This window comes from Acyrthosiphon pisum, chromosome X (assembly GCF_005508785.2).
Source record: "Acyrthosiphon pisum isolate AL4f chromosome X, pea_aphid_22Mar2018_4r6ur, whole genome shotgun sequence".
NCBI classification, from domain to species: Eukaryota; Metazoa; Arthropoda; class Insecta; order Hemiptera; family Aphididae; genus Acyrthosiphon; species Acyrthosiphon pisum.
The window spans coordinates 37,163,716-37,189,665 of record NC_042493.1 but is presented as its reverse complement, the minus strand read 5'-3'; the positions used below and the strand labels follow the sequence as shown (position 1 = coordinate 37,189,665).

General features: G+C 29.7%; 1 protein-coding gene across 1 annotated transcript in view; it reads right to left on the bottom strand.

Moving 5' to 3' along the window:
* Positions 1-24,104, bottom strand: part of LOC100575021 (Krueppel-like factor 6) — an 86,501-nt gene extending 62,397 nt beyond the window's left edge. Inside the window, exon 1 of the mRNA XM_003240097.4 lies at positions 23,417-24,104. Coding sequence (XP_003240145.1) covers positions 23,417-23,446 — 30 coding nt within the window. The 5' untranslated portion in view covers positions 23,447-24,104. The remainder of the gene's footprint in view (positions 1-23,416) is intronic.
* Between the last annotated feature and the right edge of the window lie 1,846 nt (positions 24,105-25,950).

Sequence of the window (25,950 nt, the reverse complement as noted above, 5' to 3'; positions counted from 1 at the left end):
TACAACTCGACACGCGTTTAAGACACGGTCAACAGCTCCACGTCGGTATTTCAGTATAAATCCCATCGAATTTTCTCACAGATCGTTTACGCAAGGTGAATCTATCCGAGTCACTGTAATGTAGTCGTTTAATGGTGTAAATTTACATCGTGTTTGAGAAAATGTTTTTTGTTTTTACGTATTATAATTAAATGTTTCATTGATATATATATATGTTATAATATACGATTTTGGAAAACGTTCATATTATTATTATTTCCTATAGGTATCATTGAGGTTTTTATTTATTTATTTATTTATTATATCTGAAGTAATAAAGACATAAAGTAGAATATTTTTCTGAGGATTTCGATGCATAAAAATCTGATTGTTTGTCCTTTAATCTCACCCATCTAAACTTTAAATGCTGCAGATACCTAACTATAATTAACTACTTTGAATTTTATACATACCTATAGAAAATCACAGCAAAATATTTTAACCAGGAATATTCAATTAAAAATATAATATGTTGTCATTAAGAAAAGTAAAAATTTTTGAAAATTATTACTATGAAAAAAAATAGCAAAAAGTGTGTTGTAATGACTTAATTATATTATCAAATAAATATTTTAAAAAAAAATTACTGTTAAAATACTACACTCCTATAGTAATAAAAGGATCACCCTGTATATACGCTCTTCTCCATTAGGTACTCAGCTGGCGAGAACTCCCGATAAAATTATGCATCGTACAGGTAGGTGTATTGTAGATTGTATAATGGTAATATAATATTATATATTTAAAATGTATAAGGTACCTATTAAGACCACTTGGTCTTGAACATTATCCAATTAGATATACGATTTACCCGAATTTCGGTTTAAATTTAATTAAATTAATACATTTTCATAAGTTCTAAACTCCACACTGGTCACCGAATTGTATATATACAATAAATTACGTAATTCATAAAGCGCGCAGATATTTTTAAAAATTGTATTCATGTTAATCACATTGTTGGTCTTGAGATACCGGACACGAGTCACCGAAATTGTATGAGACATATATTATATTCTTTGAGTACTCAAGTGCATAAATGTATTAACGAAAATTCTACCTACAAAAAAAAACCCATTTACCTTGTCAAGTGTCACACAATATACGGTTTTGAAATAAAGTGTAGGAGTCTGGAGTATTAAATATACATAATATTATAATCTTGTTTAACAATAATTAATAAAAATTATACGTCATCTCTTGTATAATCGAACAAATGAACGATATTAAAAAAATATATATATACTAACAACATCCTAGTAATGAAAAACTAACCTTTAAAATCCATTTTATAAACGTTTTATAAATCAGGTTTGTGACCAAACGGTTAGGATGTTAATTTTGTCGTGGGACCTTTATTAGGGAGTAGAAAAGCTGCAAACGTTTTGATAATCAATTAATAACTATATGTTACTTTAAAATAGGTAAATTAAACTTCGATTAATTCAGTCTAGTACAAAAGCTGATAACACAAATATGATTCTGTTGAACAGAAATTTAAAATGTTATAAGTTTATTGACAGTCACTAGACATGCAATTAAGCCACATCTTCTTAAACGTAACTATAAATCAATGTCTTAACTGAGCTCAGAAATCGCTTGATATGCATAATTTCCTACTGTTTATTTTTTTAAATACAATTTTAGAGTTTAAATATATTTAATATTTATGAAATAATTACTAAAATGTATTAACAAATTTAACCGAGATCATTTCTAAGCTGTTTATTATTATTTTTTTTTATATTGACTTGTTCATTTGTTAGTTATATATCGTACATTGATTATTATTTACCTATTTAATAGACCTATCGTAATAAAGAAACACACTCTACATAAGCTAGTGTGAGACAGATTTAGGCATTAGAATTACTTAAAATCGAACTGAATAACCGGTATTCAATTTAGTTATGTAAATAATAAACAAATACAAGAGTCAAATCACTATTCACTATAAAGCAATAAAATATGCTTTATGCCCGAAATACATATTTGTGTATTTTATTTTTTACAACCTTTATCATAACATTGATTAATAATGATATAATGGCCTTCGTTGGCTATTCGACCCAGGTATAATTTAAATAATGTACTTCGAGATTTCCATTACTTTAAGTAGAGATTAAAATGGTTTTTTCTCGATCGGTTCACATTTATTTTCCTTCTGATTAAAATAATTAAAAAATGTTTATTTCCTGACACATGAAATATTTAATGTGTCTTAACATTATGGCATTATAATATATGAAAATCGGTCATAATTCGTGCGTTACAATTTACATGAATAAAATAATTAATACTAAACCAATCTATTTTACGCACTAAATAAAAATTTGTTTTAACTTCTTAGTTCTTTTTTACGTGAAAACGTGTTTGTCAACATATTAAGTTAATAATAATAATAATAATTAAACACTAACCTAACATTAATATTTAATTCGCCCCACCTCCCCCCGATCAGTATCATACACATAGAAAATTAATATTCCAAGAGTTATAAACGAAATAAAAACAAGAATAATGCGATGATAAACCGATGAATAAAAGTCGAAACATCATAATTAGTTTATTTATGGCGGTCGAATTATAAATCTTCCTTATTGCAGGTAACGAAACAAACTAAGAGGTTTTTTTTAATTAAAAATAAAAATAATATTGACATTTTGGAGGGAATAAAATGCGCAAGTCTATTATTTTATTTTTGCTTGCTTCGGTGGCCTTGCTCTTAAAATAACGACAAAAAATGACTATCGGACACCACCTGAGTGTAATTTTTATTTTAAAAAATAAACGGGTTAAAGCCGGTGGTAAATGAGATACTATGTACATAAATATTCGGCAGCTTATCAAGTAAGTAATTATATTATATATATATATATATATATTATATTATATTATGTCTTATTCATATAAATAAAAAATACTCTTTTAAAAAGTGATGAACATGAACCAAAAGGATACACATTTTTGTAAAATAACGAATTTAAAATTTTAAACTAGTCAAAAAGCTCAATATAAATAAAATATTTATGTTATATATGTTATTTAAAAAAAATATACATATTATACATATATATATTTTTTTAATTTAAATATAAAATGTATCATTGATACCTAAAGAATTTAAGAGTACTTATGGTCTGCTATTTTTTTATCCATCTTAGTTTCCAGTATTACAATCATCGGTATGCTTCGATTACGCTTACCGGCTGATAACAGATTTTATTACCGGCCGAATTCGGCCGGTTAGGAGTCGGTTAAATTTAACGGGAGATGGTAATACTGGCCCTAAGAATAGGCCACAAAAAACTTATCCATGGCTTCATAATGGCCAAAGAAGACACCTCAGAATGCGCTACAAGCGGAACACATACAATAGTTAACATAATATATACTAACAGAACGAAGACCTCAGAAAAAAAAATGGTTTACCTGTGAAACTATCCGAAATCCTGGGACTCGGCAAAGAAGTGGACATCAAAGTAATACATTTTTTAAATATCAGAATTATATAAATTTAATCTAGCAAAATATTTAAAAAAAAAATGATATTGTTTAAAAAAAAAATGCAATCACATAACCTACGCTAATATAACCATTTCCGTCGAAGCAATGGCCAAAAGGCTAAAGCGGCAATTTCTTGTTTTTATTTAACAATTTTAAGTACAACAAGAACATCAACGCGTTTGGTGAAACAAAATGGGAGTGCGATAGAAAAAAATTGCAATTGATTTGTTCGGACATACATTTTGGCATATAACACGTAGGTAACTATTATTTAATGGGGACGATTATTACTAAAACATATATTATAATATTTTTTTTAATAATAATATAGGTACTTTGATTAATTTTATACTGGTAGGTACCTATTATTTTCACTTAAGGAGTTTACATGAAACCAATTTTACCTGTTTTTTTTCCTGGCGGAGTATAAATGTGTCCGTATTTTTCTATATGTACCGTGGTTATCGGTGGTGTTTTTCCTATCTGTTTTTTGTAAAAAAAAAATAATATATATATACATGATAAATAATAAGCTATTCACGCTGCAAGTGGTTTATTTAAAACGAGGATTTTATTTCGGGTCAAAATATTCGACAATGTAAGATAACAGTTTAGATAATTTTGTGTTCTTTATTATTCTTACCAGTCTGATATTATGTCTCTCCTGCATTATCCTGGCACGAATTTAAAGAGCGTTTACTTCGGTTTGTACAAACAGGAAATTAATGGAACGGAAAGTAAATTACTGGTTAGGTTAGGCATAAATATAACGTTGGACACCCGGAGGGGTTATTCGATCAAATTCTGGCCCGCGATTTCGTCTGATATGTTTTCGGCTCAATAATAAAACGTGTATAGCTGCTGCCATAGACGGTTTCGAAATTGTTCCGATACGATTGTCGATCGGAAAAAAATAGGTACCTTCGTATTATCGACCGATGAATATTGTTTTAACGTTTATCGCCATCGTGTCTGTTTTGCCGGTGCATGTACAGTCATTTATGTCACGCTGTGGCAAGACGGTCATATCTATACATTTTTAACAACAAATACTTAAGTGAGGTGATAGTGCATGGTACCGGTTAATGGTAAATAATACAATTCCTACGTTCGAGACAGACCACACGGTCATAACGAATGCGATACCGTAGCTGGTAACAACAAATGATCCTTTAATATTATTTTACCAATTTATTTTTGATCATTTATTTACCTTCAACCAGTTTCAAAAAAGATGAAGTATTAACAACCATAATATTTATTATATTTCAATAATATTTTTGTAATGTGTATGGATCAAAAGATTTACAATATAGTTTACCACCAGAAACTATAAGCACTTATCTCAAGTTATCAACTTTTATACATAATAGGTACTTATTCAAATTGGCAATTAAAGATCTTAGAACCAAAGTCGAACAAAAAAGTAAAAATAATTAAGTTACATAGATTGTGTTGTATTCACATAACTGGGAGACTAATGAAAATAATAAATATATATTATTAGCTATTGCACGTAATATAAAAAACAAAAACATTTTTTTTTGCTTATAGTGGGGTACCTACCTACATAATCAATTAAGACTGATTCATACTAGTTACATATTTTTTTTAATCTGCAGTATAAGGAATAATAAATTATTACATTATAAGCTCAACAAATATAATATATTATATTTTAATAGATATGGGTAGGTAACCCAAACTAATTTTCTGATTTTGATCTGTAAGCCAAACCAAACCAATCCAACATAACTCTAAGCTTCAATTAGAATAATGTACAGTACCTATACCTACTAATTATGTAGTCTAAAAAAAATTTTTAGAAAAATATTAAGGTTTTTTGAAATTTAATTTTAGGAAAATTTTAGAATTACTTTCTAACACTTTGATTTCTTTTGTTCATTCAATTTCATAATTTAAACAGTATTCTTTTCTATTCTTTATTTGATGCAAATATGTATATTGGATAGCGAACGAATAGTTATAATTATAAATTAACATAAATTAAAGTGAGGATTATATTATGAGTGAAGTGCCAAGGCGGGTTTTGCCACGAAATTGTGGTGTACTATACTTCCTCTCAATTCTTATTAGACTGTTAACGCTAATTTAAAAAAAAATAATACAAAATCAGATTATGAAATTGAAAATAATATGTGTTTATGAGTGTTAAATTAATTTGTTGCGTTTGGACTTTTTAAAATTGTTAATATTGTGTGGAAACCTTTATTTCAAGTATTCGGTATCTCCCAACAGTGATACTAATGACAATCATTGCCTTATTATAATCAAATTCCGATCAACTTTATGGCGATGCGGTAATGACAGCGTTCGTGGCGCTTAATCTACGTCGGTCGGACGACTCGGCACACTAGCCAGTATCGTGAAAAACACACACACGCGAGAGCGCAGTATTAACTATTTGTATACGACGGTAAAAGTAAAAGCGCAAAACCTACCTAGCTATATGCGTACGTATATTGTTCGGACCAGACGTTTATAATTTACATGCAAACGGAACGAAAGATATTTAGTTCGGTAAAAGCATTTCCCTCTCACTTATTATTATTATTATTATTATTACTACCCGCCGACGGACCCCATTGTGTACATAGTACTGTGCGTCTATACCAGCGGCAACCGCGCGGTGATCGATGCAAAACCGATAAACGGCCGCGATACGTTATTTTCCAACCAAATATTTAAAATAAAATGTTTGGCTCGTCTGGTATATGAAATTCCGATAACACGAACAAGTTTTGGCCACTTCCATATTTTATGCGTCGAATCCGCCATCAGCCTATAAAGTTTTGGGTGTCTTGATCATAATCAATTGGATATTGCCATGATCGTGTGCGCCTACAGGGTAATTCAATATGAACCATCTGATGCTTCGCACACAGTTTCTAAGGTCACTTGAACTTGCGCCCCTCATAGGAGCTAAAAATTAGCGTTGTCAATTATAGGTCAGATATGCATAGAATGAATTGGAGTTCCAACTAGATGTTGTTCGTGTGAACGAAAGAAGCTATACATAGAATATTAAATATTATGTATAATATCATTAAATAAATTTTAAATATTATTCTTGTGTTTAATTTATTATAATATATTACGAGTACCTAATAGAGTTTGAACCTATAGAGCTCTAACCTAAAAACTAAAACTATATTATAAGCATTTGAAATCGGTTGGATCATTTTTAACATCCCTATATATTTTTTCTCTAAATTTATATGAATTATCAAAGTGCCTGGATTTGATGCAGGTGTGGTTCTCGATATGTCCCAAAGAGAGAGGGAGGAATTTTTGGCATATCCATAAGCATAATATTGCTTCTTTATCCGTTGATATGTAATTTTTATTTATAATAGGTGTTATATGTTTTGATGACTACTATTATAACACTCTACTACGTATTTATTTATACTACGTATAACTGTGTATGTCCGGCTGGATCATCGCCATACAAAAGGTTTCTTTACACTCTTATCTTACGATTTCTAATAAAAATATTATTTATCCCCGCCATTTCCTCTACAAAAGCATCGTATATATAACCCTTCTATCCCTGATGAATATTGCGAGACAGGCATATAAAATTCCTCGTGCGCAGCCCGCGGTTTCTTTTTATTCACCCTGACCGCGTTTTGCCGTGCTTATAATATAGGTGCACAACAATGATCATAATTATTTATGTAAACAGTCGCGGGCACGCGCATAAAATGCTTATAACAATAAAATATTGAATTGTAGAAACCTATTGCTATAACCTCATTGCGTAACGCACCGCGGCCACCTTTAACATAAGGGCCGTCTCGCATATTATGCGCATTTATTTATGAATGTAACATTTTTCACGATATTTTCGTGTACAGTAAATTGTTAAAGAAATTACGCGCATTCTTGCACTATTGTAGATATTATTATTGAGAGGACGTCTTTCTCACGACTGTTGTCAGGAGCGAAACCATTTTACTTTGTTATTTTTAATATTAGCTTGAAATATTGAAATTACTTTTTATCAAATTTAAAGGTAAGAATAATAAAATCATCAAAATAATCGAGAGGAAACCCTCTGCTCCACACATCTCCACGAAATTCCCGGATCTTGCTGCAATTGTAAATTTATTTGTGTTTTAAAAAAAATTTAATTTGTACAATGAAATTTACACCTTTTAAATTTGAAGTTTAAGTCTATAATATTAATTATAATATTATACTTAACTAAGTTACGGTATTACAATAGATTGATAGGCAAACATTTTTTTAAGTTATCTACATAGGTAGGTATTATTTTATTTTAAACTTTGGTATCAATACCATTGGTTTTGAAAAATCCACGAATTAGGTGGGTATTTTCTCCATTCTTCATCTATCGTTAAAGGGTGGTTTGGAATGCTTCTTTCCGTGGCGAATTTCGTAAATTAAAATGGTCATATATTGTAGTAAAATTGAAGTATCGTAAAAAGCCTACGTCCAAACACTGATTTTGTTCCTAATGGTAAGTTGTATAATAATAGGTAAATTCACTCGAATATTTAAGTCAGCTACACAAAGTTTGCTATGTTACGCGTAGGTCAAAGAGAGTAAACAAATAAATGCTTACATCTTAGACGATAATCAATCTTCACTTTCAAAACGGAATTAGATTTTATTTATTTTAAAGCTTATATGTGGGGTGCCTAGGTAGCTATAGGTATTGCATTTTTATACATAGATATCCAATATTTATTAAAAATACAAAAGTGGCCATTTTCAAAGAGTTATATACAACCCTTGTCAAAATAACCAAGATGTACAAAATTTAAAAATTATGTAAAGAATGACCGGTAAAAATATCAATAGGTAACTTAAAATCTAGGCAAATCAGTAGGCGTAGTAGGCTGTATATACATCCTGCAGCCGGCACCTATATACCGGGGAAACTGAATCATAATATAATATTATAATTCCACACAATCGTGTACCTTCATTAATTATTCCACGAATAAAATAAATACTATTGCGATGGTTGTGAAAATAACAATAATTTATAACACTGTATACATAATCATATGTATAATCTGTTTTCGATTGTTCGGTCGGTTTATGCAATACGTAAATAATTAGTTGGTTAGGTAAAAGGGGGTTTTCAACAGCTCGCAAGGCACGAGGTCGTGTGCATAAGAAAAAAAATTAACTGACGACTCTTTTCATTAGTTTTATGAATAACAGTTATACAATATAGAACGTGGTTAAAACAAATATTTATCATATTATGCTGATCGCGGCGATAACACGGACATATTATATTTAATCGAACACAAATACGCTATATATAATCAAATTGTAACATTCAATTTTTGTTTTTGACGTTAACAATTTCAAACCAAATAAAAGTAGCTGGCCGAACAAACAACTGATCGGCAGGCCATTTCTTCTGGTTTGAATTGAAATGTTCACCGCACATGCCGACGACATGTAGTCAGGTAGGTACTCAAGTTTAAAATATTAATTTATAATTAATTGTCGAGTCAATAATCCAAACATATTATTATAACATATACTAGTAACATTATATGAATAAACCGTTCACACACTTTAATAATTATCAATGTGTACGAACGTTTTAAGAATCAATAATCAGTTATTTAACCAACACACGAAGTAGATAAATGAACAAACAAATCCGCTCACCGGGAGATCATTCTCCGCAGGGAATGGTATCAACCGCGATTATATTATATTATAACATCGTTGAATCTGACATGCGTCTTCGCCTTCTACCTACCAATTATGTTTTTGTATTCTCATGTTATTTACAGTTTATAAAAATGCAGTTAATGTATAGAGAAAAACACTGTAAAAGTGTAAAAAATTGGAAATCTGCATGGAAAACAGCGACGTTGTCTTTGTAGTAAAATTCTTAGTTCTTACACACCAAGCAAGGTATTCCATAAATATGGATTTAAAAAGTTCTAAATACAAAACCAAATTTGAGATTTAAGAATTGTCAGGTTTAAAATTATGACAATTCATTTTATTTTATTTTAACGACTTGCATACCATATAAGTTTACTAAATTACCTTTATTACGTATTGAAAGGAATTTATCAAATATGTTATGTGCTGATAAACTTTATTAAACGAATTTGTTAAAGCGGATCATCATTTATTTAAAGTTATCTAATTGTTAATATTTCTTGATAAAATATATTTTTCAAATAAGTTTTAAAAAAAGCTTAACCCCAACAAAAATAGAGGAAAGAGTATTGTTTATTGAATAAAATATTGACGCTTTAACAGTTTGTTAAATAATTCATATTGAGAAAAATAATGCAGAGTATTATTAAAACAAATAACGAAGTACCTACGTATATAAAACTGTAATGTTTTGTTTTTAATTTTTACAACGTGTTGAACAACAATGATCTACTAGTTACTACAATGTACAATGCGCGTGAGATCAGATCATTTTATAAAAATTAGTGAGACTTCAGCCCTAGGAAAATATTCTTAGCTAGTTTCATCCATCACACAAGACTTAGGTTATGTATAGTACCTAATATTTTGTAATGATACACTCGTGACCTAGCTGATTCGCAGTTGATTTTGTGGTCGCGGCCAAAGTGTTATTATTTTTTTACTCACACACCGTATTACAGGTAGACACCTAAGTAAGTTGCATTTTTCAATATAGTAAACGATATGGTTTTATCGGTTTTAATAATGGTGACGTAAATTATACGCAGCGGTGGTGTCATACTGTCATATAAATATACAAACCGACATAATTATGGGTAGGATATACCTATGTGCGACGTCGTATTCGCTAAGGTAGAATTGAGATTAATCACTTCGACCAGATTTTGGCCGTGCGTTGACGGTAATGAAATTAGTAGGTTATAGCTAAGTACACCTAGTTGGTGTGTGATGTATAGTTTTCTGTATACATTTCTATTCCTGTCATAGGTAAGAATATCCGTTCTTGAAAACTTTTTTAAGTTAATTTTGACATTTTATCGTACTAATCTTTTAATTGTTCTAGTACCTAGTACTTAATCAGTTATTATGCTTAGGAATGTGATTAAAAATGCATGTTAAAAATATAAAATTGTTTTCAAATATATTAATTTTTGTTGGAATAACTTCAAATTATGTAAGGTGATTATTTTCAAAAACCCATACATTTATTGATAAAATTACTGTACCTATAGTAGTGAGATACTAAATACTCCCCTTTAACCATTACCTACTACATATCTACTAATTATTTCTAATTACTATATCATGGTGACCTATAGTCGGATCACTCGGAAACTGCATTTGCAACAGTAACCTAACCTAACCTACTTAAATTAGGTAAAAGTTATTAAAAAATAATTTGTATGATATTTTTTTTTAAATGAAATACTACTTAGTTTTTAAATTATACAATACAGTTTATTTTCAATGTCAAATTTCACATTTAACATCTTTTTATTTACTATCATTTTTTTATCAAAGGTACGTTGACTTATTAATTATTGAACCAGTTGTTATTATTGTGTATAGGTACCAGATTTTAAAGTTTAAATACCTTTATGTACCTATGTGTAATTTCTGTGCACATAATTTTTAAAATGGCTATTTTATTTGATTTTATCTCTATTTGGAGTCTATTTCCAGACTGTAAAAGAACGTTATCTATAGTTCTTTCGATATCGTAAAAACGTGAAAATCTAAGTATGGCACGCGTTAAATGGATCAAGGTTTAGGCACTGTCAAAATATTTATGGGTGACTCTAGTTTAGTCGAGTACTAAGCCGTGTGTTACCATAAAACGTTATCGGCTGACGGCTGTGTATACTTAGGCGGCTAGACAACAAATGCTTATACTGCTGCTGCACAATGTAAACAATGCGTAATGCGTGTATATGTATTGTATCCAGCCTGATTTTTTTTTTCTAGATATGAATTATATTAATTGAACTAATATTGTGTGGCAGTTGTGTTTATGCTTGTTCTGTTGTAAAACCAATTTCATTATATCTAAATATACAGGTATGATAACACGTGCGTTAAGAGTTATTGAACAAATCGTGATTTTGTGACCTATTGGTCATAGGTTTGTTCGCGGATCAATCTAGAATGTCGTAAGCATTATACCTAGCTATCAATTTTAAACTTAATCGATTATATTATATAAATTCAGTGATCTGATATTATCGCACCAAGACTATAAATGCATTTAAGTATTGTATTAAAAAGCTACCAAATTCGTTCTAAATATTATTATTGTAATGATCCGAAAGTTCTATGATAGAACAGTTGCATGACCAACTGCAAATATTTTTGTATATTGTACAGTTTTAAAAGTCTGAAGTAAAATATGAGTATACTTATCCAAGCTACGAGTGTAAATACAGGTACTAAATACCTGCTTACATTTCAATTATTTCTATAACAATAATTTAAAAACCTATAATGACAATGTCATATGGTTTGAAACATTTATGATTACACTCTCATTTGATAATATAGGTAATATTTGTTGTGAATGTTAAATTTTTTTTACAGTAAATTTGTAAAATAATGTCGTGTTAACTGTAGAATTACATTATTATTTTTAATAGGTATTTAAATGTAGTTGTGTGATAGTATCTATCATTTCCTATATATAAGACAATATGATATTGTTATGTAATTAATATATTATAATTTATCATATTTTATTATAAATTCTAGACGGTGCAATGTGATATGGTTATACCTACCGGAGGTCGATCACTTAACTAAATGAATGACTATTTTTATAACAAACTTTTATTAAGCGATGACTAAAAAAACTTGGAAATTCGCACTGCTGTATAGAATGAGTCGAGTGTATCTCGTTATTGAGTATCTACCTATACTATACTACCTATATAGGTCATTATTATAGTGTAATGGATGTGTTAAATTTGAACTCAATGATAAATGATTGCATACAAAAAACGTTTTTGAACGGAAACGGTGTGTCAGCAGCAGCTAGCTATTTCTATAAGGATATTTTATAATTTATTTTTATTACTATTAGTAATTTATTTTTCTATTGTAAGTAAATACAGTATAATCAATACCTATATTTTGAACTAATTTTTTGCCAAAAACGTGGCACGAAGGTACTATATTATTATTATTTATTGTCATTAACTTATATAAAGCGCAATACCGACAAAATGATTTAAACAATTTTAATGATTGAATATAAAAAATGTACCTATTTTATTACCCATCTCTATATTATATTAAGTAGGTATCTCTTATTTTTTAAGGAAAATACTACTCATGATAATGATCGTAGGTTATACTTAAGTAAAATAAAAATAACTTGAGAAAAGTAAATAAAGGATATTGCAATATGGTAACCTAATCAAGGTATAATTTTTGACTCGAATGTCGAAACGAAATTTTAATTTACATGTTTAAAGTAGGTTTTAATAGGACATAATCAAAACTAGATTTTATTATTTTTTGAAACGTTTCTTAGTTACCTTCCTATATATAATAATTTTATGTTAGAATGTTTTTTTCAACATATGTCAATAAAAAAATTTTAAAATCATATATTATTGTTGTTATATTTATATTGATTTAAAATCGGAGCGATACGAGAAAGCAAAGTACAAAAAAAAAAAAACTAAAACCCGTTGCTCGTATGTTTCCCCGCCGCGACCGCTCCACGTCCGCGAGTTTGTTTCATTAGATAATATCACATTGTACCTACCTATATAATATTATGAAAACCGAAATCGTTTCGCTTTTCGGCGTGACCGATTTCCTGGCGGCGGTACGTACCATTATTTTCGTTGTTATTACCGCGCTACACAATATCGGTGGCTCCCACGAAACCACTCGTTATCCAATGGTCGGCGCCCGCCGCTCCTGGAAAATGGCCGATTTCCCGCGCGCCGCCATTGGCCGGACGATTTTCCTTTCCGTTCCCCGCGCACCCTCCGCCCCATCCGTTTATCGCGGTATAGCTCGTTCGCTCTTTCGGTTTTTACGTTTCGCGCGTTTCGTATTACTTTTTTTTCTAGCTTACGGTATTATAGATTTTACGACCACGCTCGCAAACGGCACATAAAATATGATATTATATTTTGTTTAAGTAAACCTACCTGCTGCTCGCCCATACCTACCCTACAACCTATCTATATAGGACGTCGACGCATACCGTGCAACGACGACGACGCTTCGCCGCGAGTTTAACGATAATTTACCGTCACGACGAGACACGCGTGAGCATTATTCATAGCATTATACGAATAGATTTTCCTTTTACAAACATTAGTATATTATATTTTGTAGTCGTACACTCTGTATAGGTACCCAATATACAATATCATTGCGCGAGTGCAAAATATAAACTCGTATAATAAAATACCAATACACCTATATGCAGACTTGATAAAATGATTTTCAATATTAATAAGACCCTGCGCTGCAGAGTGTCGTGCACTAATTACCTAGGTAATTAGGTATACAATATTGAATATATATATATATGGAGTCAAGAGGAAATATCTTTAAAATATAAACTCAAATTTTTATTATTATATAGGTACCTAGCCAACTTTTCCCATTAATTTGAACCCGTATTATGGTTACCTACCTATATAGTGTTATTTCAACATTATACCGAATTCCATAACAAGTTATTAATGTAACATTAATTTGGTAATCTTTAAGAATTTCAATGCAATATTGTGTATTTCAAAAATACTTGAAAAATATACATAATTTATATTTTATTTTGAAAAAGTAGGTATATCTATTGTGATTTAAAAAAAATAAATCGCAATCAAAAATACAAACTACCAATGGTTCAGGTTTGTGCGAGTAATATTGTAATTAAGTCGAAAGAAATCCGTAGTTTAATACAGTATTGAATTTAACATTATAGGCCATGTTAGTTTTTACGAACAAAGAACACGACAATACTTTGAACTTTATAAGTTGCAACGTTTTCGTACATACTAGTCCTACTGAAATTTCATAATAATTGCAGTTCCGTTAAAAATTCAGACGAAATTGAAGAGAAATTAGAATACCCGAGTCAGTACGAATAATCTTTTGGGGGAATACAACTGAGTACTAAATTGGTTTAACAATAATTGGTTAAATTTAAATAGGTTTACAAATAATCAAAAGTCAGCTCATAAAAAACTCAACAAAGTGTAATATAAACATGTTTGATGTAAATATAAAAGTTTTGTGAATTGTATTGATAGGTACATATGTACATGTTAAACATATCAACTTAAGTTCGATTACGTTATAACGTTATATATATAAATCGAATAGAGCAGCCTTCTTTTACGGAGAACTCTTGAGATTAAACATGTTTTAGAAATTGTTTTTAACTAGGATCTACAAAGAGTATTTTAAGATGTACAAACAATTTACAATACTCATAAATAGCTTAAAAATTAAAGTATAATAAAAAGCATATGACATTGCCTAGACAATAACCTTACCTTTAAATTTTATAATGTTACAATATTCACTCTAATTTTTAAACTAAGCGCTTAAGCGTGATATACTGAGTGTAACGTCTTATGTAATGTACTTGTAAGACGGAGACAACAAATGTCGGTGTAAAGTCCTCTTAAATGCATGTCTCGTGGATGATTTGTATTATTAGTAGGAAATTGCGTGAATTCGACGTGAATATAAGATCAGTGGAATGTGGACATTTTCACTGCAGTTTTAAATCCAATAACTATATGATACTTTTATTATACAGGTTGAATCTAACTGTTAGAGACGTAAAGTAACCTCTACTTATCTACCCAACTGAATATCGAAAATAAGTACCTAAATTGTCGTAGGTGTCTATATAGTATAATACTACATACACCTATATTGAATAATGATAGTAGGTACTACTACATCGTAACTCGCGTTGGTTACAAATTTCCAAATAGATTTTACCCTAGTATATTGTCACTTTCACTCAAATAGATTATAACTAAATCATTTTTTATACTTAAATAATTATAACGATTTTTAGCTTGTAAAATTCGTAGGTAGGAACTGATTACGACTGATTTATGACAAAACATTTTTAATAATTAAATATTTTAAATATTTTAACAATGATCATTTATCTTCATTATAATAATATAAATAATAATAAATTAAAAAGAGCAATATAGTTAATGTTTTAAGCCTTCGTTATTTTGTGTGAGTACCTATATAATATACTATGCAGTGCCCAGTTAGGTAATTAAAAGTAAAATATTAATTCACATATAGTTGATATGTGTACAGATATTCGTATAGATGTATATGGAATTAGTTAGGTTAAAGTTAAATTTTTACAATGAAACTTTAGAATTGCATAATATCTAAGTAACGTTGGAAAAATGAAATTTAATTTGACCGCAATATAACATGCAGCACGCTAGTATTATACTATAGTGAAGATTGAAATCTACCCGATAGGGAATCTATATTCTTGATAAAGGATATCAAACTAGTCTCACATGAACAAAAACAAAATAAATTGTAAAAATGTCATTAAATCAATGATATCAGTACCTATATATATATATATATATTATTAATGCAAATAGTAATTAAATAATTACAATTATACACTTTGCGAATTTCTTTTATGTCGTTACACAAAACACCTTGGGATTGTATATTATTACCTATATATCTAGGAAATGTTCAGGTATTCTTTATATATAGGTATAAGTATAACGATTCTAAGCATTCCATATTGAACGACTACATTACACACGTTACTGCTAACGTATGAGTACACGCTATAAGTAGATATTATGCATAGATAATGTTTTTAAATTCATTTTTATTACTCTTTTACGCTTTTATACTTAGGAAAATTGCGTCTACCTACAAACATGCATATGCGGTATAAATATTAACATAATGTATTATGCAAAAGCTAGAAAAAAGAATGACTTTAAATAGGAAGGTATGTGTCAGTCACCCAGTAACTTGTCAAAAATTATTTTAAAAATGTATAAGTGCAACCTACAAACATATTAATATTCCGATCAAATAACATGCATGGGTTACATCACATGCAAATTCTGGAACACTATTATTGGTAGATACCTATAGGTACAACCTATCCCAAAAAATCGTAGGTACCAACCTATACTTTCAAACGCGTAAAAAAAAAATATATAATAAAAACAGCATTGTAAAACTGACGCAAATTAATGGCCTCCTAGCTCTCACAGAATAATAATAATAAAAAAATGAAACGCGAAAAATGACTTGTTTGGATAGGTACACATATTTTCAAACATAACAAATCGTGTGTATACAATATATATATACTTACTACCAATATATATATAATATAGGTATATATACTGCTATATATATTAGCATTGTATAATATATATATATTATATTGCATAATAAAATATCCGGTTTTGCCATATTATTGTGTCTACTGTTTTATCAGAATAATAAATTTATACTTTTAAACTGTAACATAATTAGTTTCCATTCACTTTTTAAAATCAGGATTTATGGTTACCATACGCGATTATTTAATGTGTCAATTTATTATTATATTCTCTTATATGTATAATATAAATCTATAATAGATGCGTGTTATATTTCTTAGAGATTTTTTTATACGCTTTATATAGTGATTTATTTATGATGAAAAAAACATAGATTTTTTTCCATATCAATTTTAATTGCTGAAATTCGTCGATTATAAAATATGTATTTATTCAATTTGAACGGCAGTTTTATTTTACAAGAAAAGAGTTAAGTAATCGTGATTGATATTTGACTATTTGTAAGTTTAAAATTGTACATATATACCTATAAATGTATAAATTAGCTTGGCATTTGGAAATAAGATAAGACATAATCAAGAAAGCTGTCTTTTGAAAATGTCGTAATTTATAAAAATAAAGTTCCAAGAATAGTTTTTTAGACTTGTCGCCTAATAATATTATTAAAACAGTCTTCAACTTTGTGCATAATTTACTATATTTTAATCTAATGTAATTCCTACACAATTACTAATTTGAAACTTACGTACCTACAAATTATTAATAAACGAATAAGTACACAGCTATTCTTAAAAATATATGGATTGAAAATAGCAGAATATATTTACGTTAATTATTTCATTTATTGTAATACCAAAATAATTAATACAGTATATGAGTTTACCTATATTATATATACCTATAAGATGTTAGGTATATTATATATTATTATTATATATATATATATAACCTATATTATAATATAAGTATTATTATTATTCAATAAGAGTTATCAATAATAACAATAATTAATAGATACATTTAATTGTGCTTAAAATATACTGGTCATATTTGTGATACGATTACCGCGGATTGATCATTTCATATTTCCTAAAACATTCGTAACATGAGCCATTCTAAAATTTCACTTTCAACGTATGTTGAGACTACACTAACCCGAACCTGATATTATAATCGCCTCCCGAACTTATACTTTTCGTGAGCTACCGTTGCAACTTGATATAGGTTGGCAGAATCACGTGGAATTTGCAAATGACATACAATGTTAAAAAGCAACTTAACCTTCTTGGAATTGTTTTCCATTAAACAGTACACATATTTATTTTACTTGTTTGTGCAAGTATATACCCACTGACAGAACTGTCTGCATTCTGGGTGTCAGCCGTCGCTTATTAAATTATGACCTCATACAAATAACAATTGAATGTTTTTGTGTGATACAAACATCTGGACGAATAAAATAACGAATTGATAGATTTTAATGAATACTGCATACCACATGTGACATTGATATAATATAAAATATTAATGTATACTAATGGTACCTATAATAACGAGTAAAAATTATTGGCCAAATATTTTGTTAATTTGTAACCATTCACCTAATCACCTACACATTTATTTCAATACCTATTAACAATAATCGAATAGACTATTATAATTTTTCATTACTTACATACAAATTGAAACATCGTAAAAAAGCCATCGTACAAACAATGATAATGTTCCTAACTCTATAATAATTTTAGGTCAAATTTTACTCTTAATACTAAAGCTATTAACACAAGGTTGGTTCTGCTGAACTCATTTTTAATATGTTGAGACAGTAAAGAAATAGTGCACTGACATCCTGTTAAGAATAATTAATTATAGGATTTATTGTAATACATTTCTCACATACTAAAATAATGATTTATATACATTTTGGTGGATTTTAATCAGAAAGATTAGTTGCACATATCATTTATGGTATTATATGCAGTTTTTAATTTCATTCATTTTTCTTAAGGATATCGTTGCTAGATTTTCCAATTTTCCGTAATTCTACATTTGAAAATTATATATTTTATTTTAGTTACTACCTTAGTTATAAATCTTTTCTACTAATCTACTGCCCGATACCTACTCGGGGAGGGGAGGGGAAGGAGGATTGATTCGATGTATTATATCAACAAAAATGACTTCACAGGAAAAATCCCCACAACTTGTTGATATCGGATTTAGATCATTTTTTTTATTTAAAAGAAGAGAACTTATTTTGGTCAATTCAAACCCGAATTTTAGTGATAGAAAAATACGTTTGAAAAATAACAAATACATATTTGTATTTATTCAAATGCATAATTTTATAGAAACTTCTATAATTATAATTTTATAGAAACTTCTATAATTATAATTTTAACTGACTTTATTTTCAAATAAAAAAAAAATTAACAAAATCCGACTATTCTTCAACGCGTGAGAGTTTTTCCTGTAATACATGTTTTATACTAAAAACGCACCGGCTCTGACGCGCGACGCCATAAGAATCAGTTAGGTTTTTGTGCACTATAAGTATGGTTTTATAGTTTTTTCATATAAATAGGTACCTCGTACCTATATGGCTATATGTAAACGCGTAACTTTAATAGTTTAATAATGAAAATCACAATTAACAGGTATAAATATATAATATGATTATATCATCGACAATGCGGGTGCCGAGTGAACTGATTTTCCTAAAATATTTCACTAATTTTTATTGACAAAAAAAGCGTTCGTAAGATAATTTTTTTCGTTTACCATGGTAAAAATGTAATAAAAGAAAGTTTTTTCGTTATTTTACCTAAACATTACAAAAAATAAAGGCCTTCATCCTCGTCCTTGGTTTTCTAAAATATATAGGTATCTATATCTATATCTATATCCACTCCCCCCTCTAGATTTTCCCCGATTCACGTCCTTGAATATATTATAGTCAATTTACAGATCACAATAAATTGTAGTACAGTTAACTAACAATAATTGCAGTTCCGGAAAGTAAAAAATAAATAAATATTGACAACATAAAATATGCCAAATGTAATTGTTTCCATTTTACCACCATCGGAAAAATGAATTAAGTACCTACCATTGTACCTAAACTTACGTGCGATTTCTAGACGAAAAATATAGATGTATGCTCGGCGAATTATGCGGATAGAGGAACGTGCAAGACTGTACTTAAATTGCCTACACAAACGCCTCTTATACATTAAGAAGTAGTGGGTGAACTGCTGTAGGACGCCGTCAAACGAGTAATAATACTGCATTTAAATAGAGCGAATATTAAATCTTAATCGATACGGGAACAGGATACTATTTAAATTTCATTAATATTCATTAAAAGCTGTAATATATGTATAGGAGCTATAATATAATATACATGTAGGTTTACATAACCCTATATACGATTTTTTTTTAGTTAAATGACTAATGCATTCTGCCCTTTCGGTTTATACTAAACACAGCGTGAAGTATAATAATATTTAGAAAAAATTAATAAATTGTATACGTTTATTAAATGTAAGCATTTGTGTAGAACCAGCTGCTTCATGGTTGTATATTTTAGTCCACCCAACCAGTATAGCAAAGTGATTTCTTTGTCATATATTATATACACGATATATTTTTAATTCAAATATCTATTTTTATATTCATAATTATGAACTATATATTTTATCGATGTATTGGCAATCGCCGTCCAAATGTCGTGGTCGGCGACAATTGATATCATTATTAACAACAATGTAATACATACTCATATAAACCTTAAATAGAACATTAATTAAAACTAAAAAAACAACTTTAAACATTTAGTTATAGTTTAATACTCATTAAATTGTATTTTAATAAACATTTATAAACCTTATACTAAACATCATTTGAACCAATTTTTAAGACTTGATAACACATTATACTGCAATTGAAACATGAATGCAATGTTAATGCTTATTTTAACATTAACTTATAAATGTTATATTTAATGATTAATGTACAACTTTAAAATGGAAATCAAATACAAGATTTAGTTAATAGTTGGTTTTTTTAAACTTTTATTAAATGTTAACTGAAGCATTAATGTTAAATATTTAACTATTAATGTATTTAAATGATACATTTAATATTTAAAATTACAAAATGTTTATTGGGTAGCATTTATGCACACTTTTTTTTATTAATTTTACAATCAACAAAATAATCGGTTTTTCGTCTCGTGATAGATATTAGATGTACTTCGAAACGATCACCACCGCCGATCCACGAGGAGTGTAGGTAGTACCTACACACAATACTAATATTGTCAACAACGGTTTTGTGTCGAAGTGTATACATAATACATATATACGTGGGAGTGTGCTGTGTGTAAATTCACTATGATAAAACCTCTACAAACGTCAGTGCGGGTAAGTTATTATCGTTTTAATAGTAACAATCGACGTCGCTTGTCTGCATACACCAGTACCTATAGGTGTATATATTATGCATATAAGAGTCACGAGGGCAATTTTGATTTAGATCGAAAACGGGAGTTAGATTTAAATTTCACAACATTGTTTTACCGTACGACGCACGGCGAGACGTTACATAGGTACACTATAGCTGCTATGCCTGGCACCCGTAATATTATGTATGTAGACTGTAAAGTCTGGTCTGCAGTCGGTCGGCCCGAGGCGGAATCCGATCATATTCGGCGGTTTTGAATTTTAGAGAAAACGACACACGGCACCTACATCTAAACACAATGTTATAATGTACGAACCAAATGTGTCGTAATATTGGGATAACGTTGCACGCGTACAACAAACTGGCGTATACACGATCGCGTATAGAAATGTGTGCGATCTATTTTTCTCGCAGGTATGTACAAATACGTAGGTGTACGGAGTAGTCGGCTAGTTTGTTATTACGTTTATATTTGGTTTTAATTGGAAAAAATATGGAAATTAAAAAAATCATTTGGTGTGCCTTACTATCTTAGATGTCCATATCTTATCTTTATTAATAATAGTATATATATCAAGTATTGCAGAGCAATCTGTTTTATATCGGTGTTGGTAATTTTTTTTAGTGGATATATTAAATAACTAAATTAAGTATTAACAACATTTTACGCTGTAATAAAAATATCAGTCTACCTATTCCAATAGAAATAATTAAATTGTCGATAAAAAAAAAAAAAAAAAACAATTATTTCTATCTTAATAGGTAATATCAAGGGGTTTTATTTACATACATCGAGGTCACTACTATTTTTTGAACAGATTATTAAAATATTGAACACAGCGATAATCAAATGAATAGTTTATCATACGATTGGTATTAATAATATAAATTAAATAAATAAGTAAGTTTATAGGTAATCCATACAGTATACACATTATATGATAGCGTTTTTTAGTTTTTATTTAGAAAATATAATTGTCTCAATACAATAGTAGGTACTTCATAAATATTTCATTCGATTTTAATATTATGAAATGACAAAAACCATTTATGAATTATAGGTACCTAATAACTAATAGGTATATCGTATATAATACTATACCTATAAAATATTAAAATAGGTTTGTTTTATTTAATTGTATGTCGATATTTAATATGTAAATGTATTTCTAAGATTATGTATTTCGCAAAAACTATAATTATTAAATACATTAATTAATTATAATTAATGGTGGGTCTGCAAAAATGTATTCAATGAATTCCTAAATACTTGAAAGTTCCATAAATATCAAATAATGTTTAGTGTTTTGAGCGATTATATAGTTATTAAACATTAGAATAATTATCAGTGTTATTATAAGAAAACGATCAGAACTTGGCTCCAAATTTAACGTGTTGAAAATTGCCTACCTACTGTAACCGTATTTTTATAAGTTAAGATATTGCGGATATATTTGAATCTAAATGTAACATCTATTATAGCACACAATAATAACAGTATTATTCGATTTATATAATTATTAAAATAATGTTAGAATATTAATAATTATAATAACGAATCGATAATGAGACTCTGTTTATATTTAGCCAATAGTCGTAGACAGTATATTATAAGTTATAACGATTAGAAATTTCAAATTGTCAAATCCCATCAAGTGTATGTGCTGCAGGGAGACTTTAACGCTGCCCCATCATCCGCGCTAAAGACAAGATATACACATAAGGCGGTCATGCCATAGCAAAGAGTTTGTTGGCGGCGGATCAAGATAAAACCTAATAAGTCTAAGTAGGTACCGATCGGAAAGCACACGACGTGACTCGTTTTGTCCCGACTCAAGGTGTATTCTTACAAAACAATGATACAAGACGTGTGTGCGGCGTGTTCCGGGTCGGGTATTGGGTTAGTGGTTAGATAAAGCCGGAGACAAAAATAAAATAAATAATTACAATGATAAAATTCGACTTGACAATTAGAACAAGTCGTCGGTCGTCGTCCGAATTCTGCAGACGGCAACAACTGCTGGTACCTACTTAACTATACGTATTATAAAATATCGTAGTTGTTGAATATTATATAAGCTATACGGTAAGGTTTCGGCACTCACTTCTTGTAGAATTTCCAGTGCCCCGGCCATGTGGATATCGTGAACAATTTTTCCGCTCGGTCAGTTCACACTCTCAAGACATCGTGCCCAGGTACAGGATCAGGATCAAGCGGCGCGGCGAACGTTCCGAGCACGTTCGCTATGGCGAGCACAACAGAATCGTCGCGAGGACAGCGAAACGGGAAAAAATTCGTAAAAAACCAAATTTAACGGCTGGTGACGACTGCACAAAAAATTATGTTCTCAATACAACAAAACTTTACGCGTACAAGACAGTGGTGAGATTACCTGCGTAGGTACAATTTATTATGCGAGCTATGCAAACTACACGACCGTACGCCAGGCAGCGTGTGCGGGTACTGGACGCGTGAAAAAAAAAAAGTTTAATGTGCCGCACTATTGCCGCGAACCGACTATAAGAATAATAATGTCTACGAAAAAGCGGTAAAAAGTTCAAATGAAATTGTTTTCCTGTTTAATGCCAAGGTAGCAAAAAGCGGCGAGGTAGAATATCGAATTAAACAAATAACATCGCGATATTATTAGGTATGTTGTGCGATACTTTTCACTCTCCCTCTGCCGCGACGGTTCAATCTTGTCTGTCGGCGGTCGGCCACTATCGGCTGCAAGCACGCGCGCGGTTGACACGCCGGGCGCGATTTACCTACTACTGCGCACCGACGCCGCCGCCGCCGTACCTGGACGCGCGCGTGCGTGCGCCGCGCGCGTTCGCTCACTCGCGTCCGCCCACCCTCGTGCTCGCGCGCGCGTGTCGGCGAGGCCCGCGCACGCGCTCCGTTTACGCGGCGTTTAACAGCCGCCGGAGTGCCTGACGCATGCCGATGACGGGGCTCCGTGACCCGGCCCCTCCCCGGGTGGTTTCCGAAAATATTGTACTACCCAACATTTTTTATTCATTTTCGATTACCTAGTATATTTTGTTTATAGTAGTTAAGTACATAAAATATAATTTTATGCTACCCTTTAGTACGCAACATTTGATGCTTAAGTGAGTCCTATTGTATTTATTTGTAGTAAAATGTAATAATAAATACGTATTAAACAAAAAAAACGGCGGACAAGTGGGTACCACTGCTCTGGCTCTGCTATACATTAGGTGTCGTGTGAATAACTGCAATGGATGTGTAAAATTACTAAATTATGAATTTAACCGTCTGCAGAAAGCGATTTAGACTGAATACTGTTGGATAGCCTATATTACCAAGTAGATTTTATGATATTATTGGTATTAAAGTAATTTATTTTAAAAATATACGTTAGGTTAAACTAATTTCTGCCAAAAATATTTAATTTGAAAATGTCATTATGTGTAGAAACTATAAAATATAATAACAGATAATAGGTATAAGTACCACGAATAATATTACAACAAAATAAGTAAAATAGTTATTTATCGTTTTGATATACCTATCTAATTTCATCCAAATTTGAACTTAATATCTATAAAAAACTGAATTTATATTTTTTGGTTGCTGTCGTATGAACTTATATGAATTTATAAATTTTAACTATAGAATAATTTGAAAATTTTCGAGATTTTGTCAAAATTGTACATTAAATGATTGTTTTTGTATTGCCACAAAATAAAATAATCGTTGGATTATTTTATAAATCATCAATTCACGGGTGAATATCCAGTGTCATAAAAATCTGAATTTTAAACGTTCCTAAAAAATTAATATGACTTTCTAGTAAACTTTTTTTTATTAGAGGTAGAAAAACTTACGAGGAATCTTGTATTAAATTTTCAAATATTGAATATACATTTCTAACCACAAAATAATTTGCAAATTTTAGCTGTTTTGATGAATTTCGTTAGGCATACAGAACCCCCTAAAAAAAAAATAATTATGATTGGTTTTTATACTTAGTGGTATAAAAAAAAATATCATGAAAACAAAATGTAAAAAAAAAAATTATTTACAGAGTTACAGTGAAATCCAAATATTCCTGTGACGTCATTGCGTCGGACGTCTCAGCGTGGCACTGGCAGCCGGTCGCAATAAACCGTATGAAGAATACGTATAAATAATATTCTCGTCGCCTGCCGATCGCTGATCACCAATTAAATATATATTTTTGATTTCCATAAATACTTTGATTATTTAAAAATTATAAATATAACAGTATAACACTATTCCTAAATACTTATAAATGATACCCAAGAATAGTTATAACTTCAGACGCTCTTAAAAAATTATTGTAGATCTACGCACTACTTTGTTTTACACTAATAAGTAATAACAACTTATAAAGAACTTTTTATTAAATTAATTAAAAATTATTTAATCATAATATTAAAAAATAACTCAACATTTCTCATACTAATCATACTTACAAAGCTTAAAAATAGGCAAACTATTTCGAGTTACAACAAAAAACCAAATTGACTTCGTTAAAAACTTGTTTTACGTAAGAATTATCTTTTTTTCTTAATTTTAATTTTAGATTCTGAGTGGAACGATGAATGTATTGATTTTACAATGATGTGTTTTTTTATTTTTTTTATTTTT